This window comes from Carlito syrichta, unplaced genomic scaffold (genome assembly GCF_000164805.1).
Source record: "Carlito syrichta isolate Samal-C Ts95f unplaced genomic scaffold, Tarsius_syrichta-2.0.1 Scaffold302727, whole genome shotgun sequence".
Classification (NCBI taxonomy): Eukaryota; Metazoa; Chordata; class Mammalia; order Primates; family Tarsiidae; genus Carlito; species Carlito syrichta.
Window position 1 is genome coordinate 892,169 of NW_007246823.1, and position 13,306 is coordinate 905,474.

At 39.6% G+C, this 13,306-nt stretch overlaps 1 protein-coding gene across 1 annotated transcript in view; it reads right to left on the reverse strand.

The window, feature by feature from the left end:
• The window catches only part of CKAP2L (cytoskeleton associated protein 2 like), a 30,230-nt gene extending 22,978 nt beyond the window's left edge, over positions 1-7,252 (reverse strand). Inside the window, exons 1-3 of the mRNA XM_008057107.2 lie at positions 7,183-7,252; positions 5,394-5,460; positions 2,667-2,718 (exon numbers count right to left, since the gene is read on the reverse strand). Coding sequence (XP_008055298.1) covers positions 2,667-2,718; positions 5,394-5,460; positions 7,183-7,216 — 153 coding nt within the window. The 5' untranslated portion in view covers positions 7,217-7,252. The remainder of the gene's footprint in view (positions 1-2,666; positions 2,719-5,393; positions 5,461-7,182) is intronic.
• Positions 7,253-13,306: the final 6,054 nt, after the last annotated feature.

Below are 13,306 nucleotides of genomic sequence, written 5' to 3' on the forward strand. Positions count from 1 at the left end.
GGCGGGGCAGGATTGGCAGTAGTGGGAATCTGCCTGGGAAAGGGAGGGTACACCTCTTCAGCAAGGGTACTTGCATAATGAACACGTGTATACCTAACCTAACCCTAAACTGTACCCCACATCTTTAAAATAAAAATAAATAAATAAATAAATAAAAAAGAAAACCAATTTTGTATCCAGGACTAATGTAATGTTTCAAAAACTATTCAGAAAATATCGTGCCTTTACCTAAAAAAGAATCATGTGTATTATAATAAAGCAGATGCTCATTCAAAAAAAAACATTAAGTTGCTGCAAATATTTGTGTACAAGTTTTGTGTATGTGTTTTCAATTCTCTTGGTTGTATATCTAGAATTGCTGGGTCATACAGTAACTCTACAGTTAACTTTTGAGAAACTGCCCAACTACTTTTCAAAGTGGCTGCACTATTATATATTCCTACAACAACACATGAGGGTTCTAATTTCTCCACATCCTCCCCAGCACTTGCTATCATCTGTCTTTTTGATTACAGCTATCCTAGTGGGTGTGAAGTTGATGCCTTTCCCTGATGACTAATGATGCTGAACATCTTTTCATGTCCTTATCGACTATTTGTGTATCTTCTTTGGAGAAATGTCTATTCAGATTCTTTGCTCATTTTTAAATTGAGTTATTTGTCTTTTAATTGTTGAGGTATAAATGTTCTTTGTACATGCTGATACTAGATTTTATACGATATATGACTTGCAAATATTTTCTCTCAATATGTTAAAATTCCTAGATAGAAACAGAAAATAGAAAACTGTGTGTTCCTTTGAGTAGTAATGCTGCACTAAGGGTACTTTAGAAAAGCTTTGTTCAAGTCCTGGATGTGACCCTAACTGGCTATATAATTTTGGACAAGGACTGAACATCTCTGATACTCAGTCCTCTCATTGTAAAATGGAAATAATAATATAATAGTAATAATATCTATCATTTACAAGATAGTAAATCTGGTAATAATAATAATAGTAATAATAACTATCATTCACAAGATAGTTTTGACTTATGCTTGTTGGCCTTACATAACTTACATAAGAGCACTTCCTTTTACTCTCAAAAGTATCCTTCCTGGTTTGCACATGGTTAGCTTCCTTACAGGATTGCTTTGAATACTGAAGTAATGTATACAACGTATCTTGATGCTAGCTTGTTAGTATTATGTACCAAAAGGGTTACATAAATTGTTGGCCTGGTGCAGTGGCTCACTTCTATAAACTCAGCATTTTGGGAGACGAAGATAGGAAGCTTGCTTGAGCCCAGAATTCAAGATTAGCCTGAGCAACACAGAGAGACTCTGTCTCTACAAAAATTTAAAAAATTAGCCAGGTATGGTGGTGTGTGCCTGAAGTCCCAGTTGCTCAGAAGGCAGTGGCAGAAGAATTGTCTGAGCCCAGGAGGTTGAGGTTGCGGTGACCTGTGATCGTGCCACTGCACTTCAGCCTGGGTGACAGAGTAAGACCTTGACTCAAAAAAAAAAAAGTGTTATATAAATTGTCAATTGTCAAGCATTAAAGAATTGTAACAATGACTATTATTTGCATAGTGCTTTTAGTTTCTCCTAAATTCTGGAAGTCCTCTCCCTACTTCATTTTTGCTTTTACAACTGTGGAAAGCAAAATAAGATAGCTATTATTCTCATTTAAGAGACGATGTACTGAAGTCAGTATTGTCAGCTTCTAGGGAAGCCTCTGCGAACTCTGAATGACAGCCCTTTCCAACAGATTTTTCCTTACAACTTACATGCTACACTGATTTAATCTGCATAAAGTATAAGTCAGTATTTTCCAAATGTTCACATATTGTGCATCAGTTTTGTCTTACATGCATTTTTCTATCTTCCAGTGTCTAATGATGTCATGTATATACATATGTCTATAAATGCATATGACCGAAATGTAATTGAAATGATTCAGTGCATGCATCATTAAAACTTATTAAAATTCTCATCAATGAGAATATCTCATTTAGGCAGCACTATGTCAGTTACACTTTAGAACTCAGATAAAACTATAGTTTTAAAAATTAAATGTGGGAATTTTATGGGTTATTTTATTGTAGATGAAGAATTTATGCCCCATTCAGAAGGCTAATTTATTCCACTGAAGTCTTAAATTAAAGAGCATTTACCATTCTATCCACCATGTAGCTGAATTAAATGGATTAGAAAGCATGTACTTGTTAAGCAGTGTGGAAGATCCAATACAAGTGTGTAATGACTACAGAGCTATTTAACTTCATGGCAGCATACCAAAATGGTTAAGATCACTGGCTCTCAGTTTTGTCACTTAATAACTATGTGACCTTGGGAAGCTACTTAACCTTTCTGTGACTTAGTTGGCTCATCTGAAAAGTAGGGCTGCTAATAGTACCTATCTCATAAGGTTGTGAGGACTCACTGAGGTAATGCAAGTCAGAAAAGAGCCAGACAGTAAATGTTAGCTATTAAGAATACCCAAGTTCACTTAAGGATTTTTTTTTTTTTTTTTTGGTTAACAAAACAAAACTATAATATGTTGTGCTTTTCAAAAAATGATCCTGTCTCATATTAATACATGTTCTTTAGGTTGTTAGCACCTTTGCTATTTTTATTACTAATCATATTTTCAAATGGATATTTCTAAGACTAATTTCTACTTACAGATTTAGAAGGTGGTGGATTTGGGCAATTATTCTTGGCTTTTAGATAAGGCCTGTAAAAGACAAAATAAAATTAATCCTCAGTAAACAAGGATCCCAAGCAAGGCTTGGGAAGTATGATTAAAAGTTACAATTATATACCATAAATAAGCAAGTCTCTCTGCCAAAATTGGTGAGATGACCAGAACCACTGCACTGATTTATTACACAGCACCTTCATAATCAATATCTCATTGATTTGCCACTTTCTTTTTACTTAAATATAACTTTTTGACATCAAAATAAATCATAACTACTAGATCTAAAATATAACTTCAAAAACGCCTGCTAAGGTGACTGACATCTGAGTTGTTGTCTGTTATTTTGTGTTAGAGTCTCGTTGAAAGGGAAGTTTATTTATCCCTTGTCAGTTGAGGGATATGTGCACTTGGCTCAATCTCTTGTCCTGACTTTTGAGTAAAACCTATCAGATTTGTAAAAAATTAAACACTTGTTATACATAGCAGGTTATTTTTCTGTCATGAGGGGGATGCAATTGAGGAAAAAAAAGACTTTACATAAACAACTTTATTCAATCAGCCATTCAGCAATTGTTATTCTCTGCTGTGAATATTAGTTGTAAATGGCTTGAAATCTTGATGCTCAAAGCCAAGCCTATAAAATGATCACCACCCTCTCTATGTGTATATATATATATATATATATATATATATACACACACACACACATATATATATTTATGTGTGTATGTTTGACTATAAATGGCATGTACACATAGGACAGTTTGACCTCTACATTAAAAATTATTAAATTGTGGGAAAAAAAATTACAATTATAGCCGGGAGCAGTGGCTCATACTTATAATCCCAGCACTTTTGGAGGCAGAGGCGAGAGGATTTCCTGGGTCCAGGGGTTTGAGACCAGCCTGCGCAACTTGGTGAGACCTCGTCTCTATAATAAATCAAAAACATTAGCTGGGTGTGGTGGTGCATGCCTGTGGTTCCAGCTACTCGGAAGGCTGAGGTGGAAGGATCGCCTGAGTCTAGCAGGTCAAGGCTGCAGTGGCCATGATTGTGCCACTGCATTCTGGCCTAGGCGACAGAGACCCCTACTCAAAAAAAAAAAGTTACAATTAAAAATTTAAATCATTAGAATTTCTGTAATAGTAAAATAGTTCAAAATTATATTTAATAAAAAGATTTGACCAGGTATGATGGCTCATGTCTATAAACTCATCTCTTTGGGAGGCCAAGGCAGGAGGATCGCTTGAGCTCAGGAGTTTGAAACCAGTCTGGGGTAACATATCAAGACCTTGTCCCTAAATAAATAAATAAATTAGCTGAGCATGGTGGTGCATGCCTGTGATCCCAGCAACTTGGGAGACCCGTCAGCTCAGGAGATTGAGGCTGTGGTGAGCCATGATCATGCTACTGCATTCCAGTCTGGGTGACAGAGCGGGACTTTGACTAAAAAAAAAAAAAAAAAAATCTTTGTCATCCCTTTCTTAGTCCTGCATTCTTCTCCTTCCTCTCCTTGGATACCACCAACTACTCTTACCCATTTTTTTGTGTGATCCTTTCAGAGGTAGTCTATGCATAAATGTAGCATTCTAACAATATTAGTGAGAGATGTGCTTCCTTCATATTTGTATAGTTTTATTCATTCAAACATCATTCCTGGAGCCACACACTGAAGATAAAATGCTAAATAAAATCATTAACTGCTTCTTTAAAAAAATTCTTTGTTTTAAGTACCTTCAGATATGATTAACTTTCGGGGGGGGGGAAGTGATATAATTAAGAAAACTAGGACACATGAAATCTAGCTAGAGATAGGAAATACAAAAAAAAAAGAAGGAAAACAGAGGAGAATTTAGAAAGAATCAATCTCCAAGGAACAAAAGCAATTGCTTGACTAACAGAGACTTCGAGCATGACTTGCTTGATGTTTGTCCCTCCCATCTAGAACATGAACCCTGGGAAGGCAAGAACCTTTCTCTGTCTCGTTAAGCACTATATCTCTAGCATCAAGAGTAAATGTTATACTAAATAAACATCTGTTGAATAAATGAATTAGGTTCATTTAATCAAGGAAATAGAAATGAGTTAAAACCCAAGGTAAAATAAAAGATTTGAAAGCTAAGTTAAAAACAAATTTTCAAATAAAAATTTAGCAACCTAAGTGGGGAGAAAATACATTAATCCTAAGCTGATTAATAATAAATAATACCACAAAGATGATAAGATGTTAATAACAGATAAAAGTGGTCATGTTCTGTCCACCTCCATAGTAAACACTGAGAGAATGACTACAGAGCACTATCAGGCTAGAGGATATCAGTGTGCTGCTATGGAGGACTGACTGTAACTAACTCTTCAGCTTTAGTGTGAAACACCAGAACCAGGAGCACTCAATTCCTTGACCAAAAGTTGCCTTCATGAGAATCAACTTTTCTAGGAAAAAAAAGAAGGAAAAGGGCTTCCAGCATAGTAGGGCCTTTCCTCCTTTATTTGGAGATGATCACAGTAACAATGCTTAAATCTTTGCCAATGGACTATGCACTGCCTTGGGGTTTTTGTTATGTCTGGATTGAAATCCTCTTTTTGAATTATCATAGGATCCCAATGCAGTCTGACTGTAAGCAAAAAGGTTGTGTTTCAAAAAGGCTTTAAATTGCTATTACAAAGAGGACAACAAAACTCGCATAACTGTAAGAAGACAAACTCACTTGGTGTTTTGGCTCTTCAGTTTTCCTTTGGCTGCAAGGTACTCCTGAAGCTTTCTCTGTCGCTCTGCTGCAAAACAGGCAATCACACAAACAAGATAACATGAGCTCGAGATTTTAACCAGTTCATTAATTTCCTAAAAGATGACATTTTTCTCTAATGATTCCGGCTTTGCTCCATGTTATAAGATCTCTAGTTCTATAAGTCTGCCTTCAAGTTAATGTCAACATCAACAATATCATTTACATGCCAGACCTTATCCTAAGTTCTCTACACTTACATCACTTCTTTGAATCTACCCAACAATCCAATGAGGTATTTTGCAGTCTGAAATTCAGAGAGGGTGAATGGCATGCCCTAAGTTACTCAGCTAATATGTGGCAAAAACAGAACTTGAAAACAGGTTTACCTAACCTCAGAGCTCTTGTTCACAGCTACTGTTTTCAGTTTTGCATGGAGAAATTCTGTTAGTGGCTCATCTGAGCTGGTGAGCCATAACTTTTTTTTTTGTACAGGGATGATGATTTTTACCCACAAATTCCTACATGGCTTCCTTTAAGACTAGGAATAAAATATGCCAGGTTGGGGTGAGGGGACTCATGGCAAACATGGTAACTTTCTATGCAAGGCATTTGTGACGCGATGAAAATTCTGCCTCCAAGAAGTTTCAATCTAGCAGTGGAGATAAAATAAGCACAACAATAACCAAAATAAAAGGCAGAATCTAGGTGCTATAAGAGAGGGTCAAGGAAAATGTATGGGAATGGGTGATGAGAGCAAGTGGCTGGGTGATGAGAGCAAGTGAATGGGTGATGAGAGCAAGTGGCTGGAAAAGGTTACAATTAAATAATGGTTAAAAAAAAAAAGACTACAGGGGTGGCAAACTACTCTGAACCTCGTCTGAACTGAGCTGCCCTGTTTTGCTCTCTGACGCTGATGTATCCTTATGAGGCAGCTGTAAGAAATACAACATTTTAGGTCCACGCCAGGGAGTGTGGAGAGCAGGGGCTGACATATGGGGTTAGAGTTCCAGCTCTCTGGCTTCTAGCAAGTGAGCAAAACTTTGCTGCTACTGAGCCTATAAGATGGAGTCAGAAACGCCCATTTTTAAGGGTTGTCAGGTAGAGTGCCTAGGTCTGTGCTTAGAACTTAGTAGACATCCACAGCTGTCATAGATGAAACAAAACACCGTGCGCATCTTGGTGAAGAGGGCATCTGAGCAAGAGAATTTGGAAAGGCCGGAAAGAGGTCGGGGAACACCTTAGTCCTCGGTGCAGATCTAACCAATCAACTTCTAGTCTGCAGCAGGCTCGGGAGGTGTGGAGGAAAGAGCCCCGCGGGGGAGACCGAAGACCCAGTTTCAAGCCAGACTCCGTCCCTTGGCAGCTGCCAAGGCTCAAACTGCGCAGCAGAGGACCACACAGGGCTCCATCTGGAGCCAACTGTGGGTCGAAGAAGCGAGCTGCTTCCCATTGGTGGTGTGGCCTCGGGAAAGGGGCCTCAGTCTCTTTTTCTGGAACGTGGTGCTAATGACAACTTTTTTGCAGGGCTGTTTGCTGCAGGGCTTACTGGGAAGATGCCTGAGGCATCTGGCCCCGCGAAGAGCCTCCCTCACCCTGGGCCCAGCCGTCTCCCCCGAGGCTGGGAAATGACTCCCGACTGGAACCGCCTGAGGCGGGTTGGAGAGCCGACCGGCGACTTCCGCAGGGAGAACTCACACGGTGGCCTCCCTGCTTCCCAGCTCGTGCTCCCATGCCTGCAGGAAACGGGTTCACTCGCAGTGCTACTCACCCACAGCAGCGGCGGTGGGCCCCGGTCCCACCATGACTCTCAGCGACAGTTTTTCTTCCAAGGTTGCGCCAGGAAACAAAGCCGGAACGCCGGGCGTCCGCGGGTTTGAAACTCGCCAGTCGGAAGCGGGAGAGGGCGGGACAGCAGGGCACGGGCGTCTTGCGGTTGGCTCTGGCCCTCCGAGCCCTCCCCCTGGAGCTTTTGATTGGAGGAACGTGCAGCATTCTCCGCCCCCGACCCCCACGCACGTCAACATCTAAGGCGACTCTTGGCGCCCGGCGGGGCCGTTCCCTAGTCGTCCCCGCCTCCGTTCCGGCTTTTTCTCCCCAGCCCGCCTTTCTCCGCGCTCACCCTTGCCCCTCAAGTGGCTGTCGCTGGGAACGGTTGCTGTGTCGGTTACGCTGAAGCCCGCCGCGGTTGGCGCTCCGGGAACCCCTGAGCAGAGTGACAGGGCGGTCCTCCCAGGCTGCAGGGGCCGCTGCCTGGTTCCCGACTCTCAGACTCAGGTTCACAGGAGCTGTGAAAAAATAAGAAAAGAACCAAAATCGGATGAGTTAGGCCCCTCGTCACGAGTATATATCTCTCCCTTTTCGGGTCTTGTGACCGAAGGCTCCTAGTTCATACTAATGCAGGGTGGGATGGCTTCTTTTTAACTTTATATCGTTATTATTATTATTATTATTGTTATTATTATTGACAGGGCCTTGCCCTGTCACCCAGGCTGGAGTGCAGCGGCATGATCATAGCTTACTGCAGCCAAAAACTTCTGGTCTCAGGCGATCCTCTTGCCTCAGTCTCCCAGGTGACTGGAACTACAGGTGCGTGCTACCATGCCCTGGCTAATTTTTTGTTGAGAGGAGGTCTGGCTATGCTTTCCAGGCTAGTTTCCAATGATCCTCCCACCTTGGCCTCCCAAAGCGCTGGGATAACAGGTGTCAGACACTGTGCCTTTATTTTATTTTTAGTTGTGGTAAAATAGAATAACATCAAATTACCATTTTAACCACTTTTAAGTGTTGCATTATTTCCTACCAGTTCAGTGGTATGAAGTTCCTTCACGTTATTGTGCAACCATCACCAGTATCATCTTCAGAACATCTCATCTTCCCACACTGGGACTCTGTACCCATCAAACACTAACTCCTCACTCTTTCCTCCCCTCAGCTTCTGACAACCACCAATCCACTTTTTGTCTCTATGGACTTGACGACTCTAGGGACCACTTAAGTGGAATGATACAGTATTTGTCTTTCTGTGACTGACTTGTTTCACTTAGCATAAAGTTTTCAAGGCTCATCCAAGTTGCAGCATGTGTAGGAATTTCAGTTTTAAGGCAGAATAGCATTCCATTGTATGGAACTACTGCGTTTTGCTTCTTCATTCATCCATCTGTGGAAACTTGGATCGTTTCCACCTGTTGGCTATTGTGATTAATGCTACTGTAAATATGGTGAACAAATAACTGAGACCCTCCTTTCAATTCTTTTGGGTATTTATCAAGAAGTGGTATTGTAGGATCATAAAGTGATTCTATTTTTAAGTTTTTGAGGAACTGCCATATTCTTTTCAGGCTGGCTCCTGTTTAATGTCCATTTTTGATTTGGCCTCATCAGCCAGCAGTGTACCAATGGAGAAAAGGATGGCAGAAGGCAGGCCCAGTGTCCTGTGTCTTAGATACACCTAAATCCCCCTGTTTCAATCCTAAATTGTTTTCATTTTCAGCTATTCCCCAGTTTCATGAAGAGGTCTGGAAAATGCTCTTGGCCTTTGGTGTCAAGATTCCTCTTTCCTGGATGTGGGAGAGGTAAAGGGCCCATTTGCCAAGTTTGCTTCGACAGGTGGGTACTCAGCAGGGCATGATGCCATTGCAGCAACCCTTCTCTTTGGCCCCAGATAGACGTTTGGAAGACAGCTGAGCTGGGGTTTCTGGATTTATGCATTTCGGCATTTATGTTAGTAGTATAAACTCTTAAAAATAGGAGAATATCATTATTTTAGTAAACATTTTGAACTCTTTGTCTAGGACCATGACGTTGTGTCTAATGGGTAAATCGAGCATCTGGGCAAGAGTCTTCTTTGCTAATGAGTAAGAAAGAGACTCCTTCACAGTTTCAGAAAAGTGAAGGGGGTTCTGTTTGTCCTCAAAGAATCTGGGTGATTGAATGGGTTTTGGTGTGGGGAGTCTCTGGCTTGATCTCCCACCCAGTGCTGGAGTATTCCATAGATCCCATTTAGGTATTACAGCTTTGCAGGAATACAGCTGGCATTGGAATCTGCCTTACCTGTCTTGTAATTGGAGAACCCTGCTTGTAATGAAACTTAAAATGTGCTCAAATAAGCTCTCTCACTCATTAATCCCACTCCTTTGGAGCAACGTAGGCCAGTTCTGTGCTCTTTTCTCCTCTATCCTTTGGATATTTGAAGGACTATTTTGTAGGACACAAAATATGGGTAAAAAGCTACACAAGTTTAGAAATTCTCAACTCCTTCAGCAAAGTATCCCCTGAAGCTCTCCATGATCCTGGTGCTACACTACTGCTGTCAGGCTAAAGGCCTACACACCCTTCAGGGCCTGGCCTTTGCCGAGTTCCTCAGCCTTAGCTCGTACTACTATCTGCTTGTTCATTGTAATCCAGTTACACTGCTTTTCCTTAAGTTTCTTTTCATACTATTCTCTCTGTCTGGGAATCCAACTCCTTCTCCTCCTTTCTCCTAGTTTATTATTATTATTGTTTTCACTATAACAGCTTTATTGAGATATTTACATACCATACAGTTTTTCCACTTATATTATAGAATTCTATTTTAGAATCACCCTCTAAAGAAACCCCATAGTCATGAGTAGTCACTCTCCATTCTCTTCTCCTGACCCTTAGAGATCACTAATCTACTTTCTATCTCTGTAGATTTGCCTGCTTGAGACATTTCATATATATGAAATTATATGCTATGTGATCTGTGATGGACTTCTTTCACTTAACATAATATTTTCCAGGTTTATCCATGTAGCTGTATCAGTACTTTCTTTTTTGTGACTGGATAACATTCCACTGTATGGATATACCATATTTTATTTACCCATTCATCAGTTGATAGACATCTAGACTGTTTTCACTTTTTAACCTATTATTAATAATGCCTGTTATGAATAGATGCTATAAATATCCCTGTACAAGTTTTTGTGTGGATATATGTTTTCAATATTCATGAATATATACCTAATGAATGAAATAAATTACTGGGTCATGTGATAACTATGTTTAACCATTTGAGGAACTACCAGGCTGTTTTCTAAAAGCAGCTGCATAATTTTACATTCTCACCAGCAGTTTCTCCACATCCTCAACAACACTTGTTATTGTCCATCTTTTTTTATTGTAACCATCCTAGTGGGTATGAAGTGACATCTCATCATGGTTTTTATTTGTATTTCCTTGATGACTGCTTATGATGAGTCAAATGCTTTTTGGTCATTTGAATATCTTCTTTGAAAATATGTGTCTATTCAGATCCTTTGCCCATATTTAAATTGGGTCATTTGTCTTCTTACTATTGAGTATCTCTTAATTAACTTTTAATCATCCTTCAGTCTCAGGCATCACTTTCTCAAGGAGGCTTTTGTGACTAGCTTGATTATTTGTTTATGTTTCTCCCTGCTAGTCTGTAAGCTAAGGAAAGACCATTATATCCATTATGCCTAGTACCAAACAGAAACTCAATATCTGTTGCACGAATAGAACTTTCTCCTTTTAAAGACTCTTTCAATACAGTAACCACTGTATGTTAAGGTAGTTGAAAGCCTACTCAGTAATACTACTGGCTCTTAAAGCCAAGATGTCTTCGTCTTGTCTACCATGACATTACTAGAGACTTTGCTAAATGCCATGGTAAAAATAAAAATAAAATATAATGTAGAAATTGGAAAGAAATAAGCATGACTACTTGCTGGTCAAGAGACTTTATCTGACGGTTTTCAGAATGTTTACCTTCACTCTGGGTCCTATCCTCATCATACATGGGGAACCCCCAAAAAACTGGGATTACTTTTTGGAGGGCAGGCTCCTTGTAGTACAGGCTTCCTCCACTAGGTAAGTGTTCTAGGAATCTATTAGCATCAGTGTACCAGCTAGCATTGTTGTGAAAGGCTGTGTTTGGCGTCAGTGAAATTTTTTTTTTTTTGAGATTCTTTTAACAAGTTTGCCCATTTCATGATGAGTAATTTAGGAACACACCTGCCCATGCTGCGCTGAGTGTTCAGCAGTTTTTGACCAAAACCAGCATAACCCCATGGCCCACCCTCCCTGTTCACTCCATCTTTCCCTGATTTTGTTATGTTTCCTCTGATTAAAAAAAACATCCTCAAAGGGAACTGTTTTGCTGATGTGGAAGCGGTGAAACAAAAAAAGGCAGAAACACTAAAATGCATCAAAATCTACGGGTTCAAAAACTGTTTTTGAGCAGTGGAAAAGCATCTTGATAAGTGTATTGCATCAAACAGGGAGTACTTTGAAGGTGACTGAAGTGTAAACACGTAAGTATAAATATATAATTTTTATCAATAAATTCCTATTTTTACGGGGTCCCTCCTTGTAGATTAAAATACTTGATTTAATTGGTATCCTGATTGTGGATTAATCTCTCAGGGGTGAATTCACTAAGCAAAAGTGATAACAGCTACTCCTAAGTGAAATAATGAGTGAGTCAAACACTCTTAATCCAAGTGCTGTGCAAAACTCTTTCTGTAGTTTATCTCATTTAATAACATAAACCTTTCATGTAGCTGTTACCATCTCCATTTTTATGGAAACTGATATTGAGAGATTAAGAGACTAGCTCTAAGTTACAATGCAAATAAGATTTGAATCCAGTCCTGATTCCAAAGTCTGTTTTCTTTATCTCTTCAGTATTCTAAATTCATAAGACAGAGAGCCAATTTTAATTTACAACAGGGCAGGAATTGCAGAAGTTACTTGACACTTATCCTGTATGCAGCACATCCTCTTCCTGGAGGCAAATGTGCAGGAAACCAAGTTATCATTAAACGTTCCTTTGGTGAATATGGATCAGGAAAAGAGGAGTTAGCTATCTGATCCAAATGCTTAATGACATTAAGCCACAATCCTCCCATTTCAACAACAGACATATACCTGCCAATATCCCATGTGATCCCAGCAAAAATGAAAATAAGGTCTGTGGCATGACTTGTTCCTAGTGATTCCAGGCTGAGACCTTGTGGTTGCAGCATTTTATTCTTATTTATTTATTTAATTAATTAATTTTTCTTAAGTTTTTAAAATGCCTTTACATTTTTTATTTTAAAATTGTGGGGTACAATTCAGGGTTAGGTATACAAATATTCATTGTGCAGGTATCCTTTTCTTAAGTTTTAAAACAGTTTATTATAGAGAAGAGAAGGCAAAAGGAAGATTCATGGCAAAAAGAACTGCCATGGGCAAGTTTCTCAAAAAGGAAAAACTGCCTATTTTTAAAAAAAATTTTAAAGATAGAGACAAAGTTTCGCTATGTTGCACAAATAGCTGGCTGGTCTCAAACTCCTGGACTCAAGCAATCCTCCTGCTTTGACCTCCCAAAGTGCTAGGATTACAGGCATGAGCCACCACCACATCTGGCCTGCAGCATTTTATTTCAACTACTACAAAACCTCTGCCGAGTACTACAAAACACAGTAGAGTGGCCACAGTATAGTGTCTGACTCCAAAACATCTATTGAATAATGTTCTAAATTATAGCAATACATTCATGTCAAGAATGCCTGTTTGGACCATATGATGTGGCTCCCAGCACTTTGTGAGGCTGAAGACGGGAGGATTGCTTGAGGCCAGGAGTTGGAGAACAGACTGGGCTACATAGCGGGACCTTGTCTCTACTTAAAAAAAAAAAAAGAATACCTGTTTATAATCTCCACAAATCTTCTCTTTTCCATTTTAAAGAAACTAGTAACATCACAAGAAATAATTCTGGGAACGAAAATAAAAATAAATTAGTAACAGCATTTCTGTTCGCAAGAGGAAGAAATGATTTCACCATCTATAAAGTGGTAAATAGGAGATATGTGGAAGAAAATTAGCTCTGCTTCTTGAGGGGATGGGAGGGAAGAGTATTT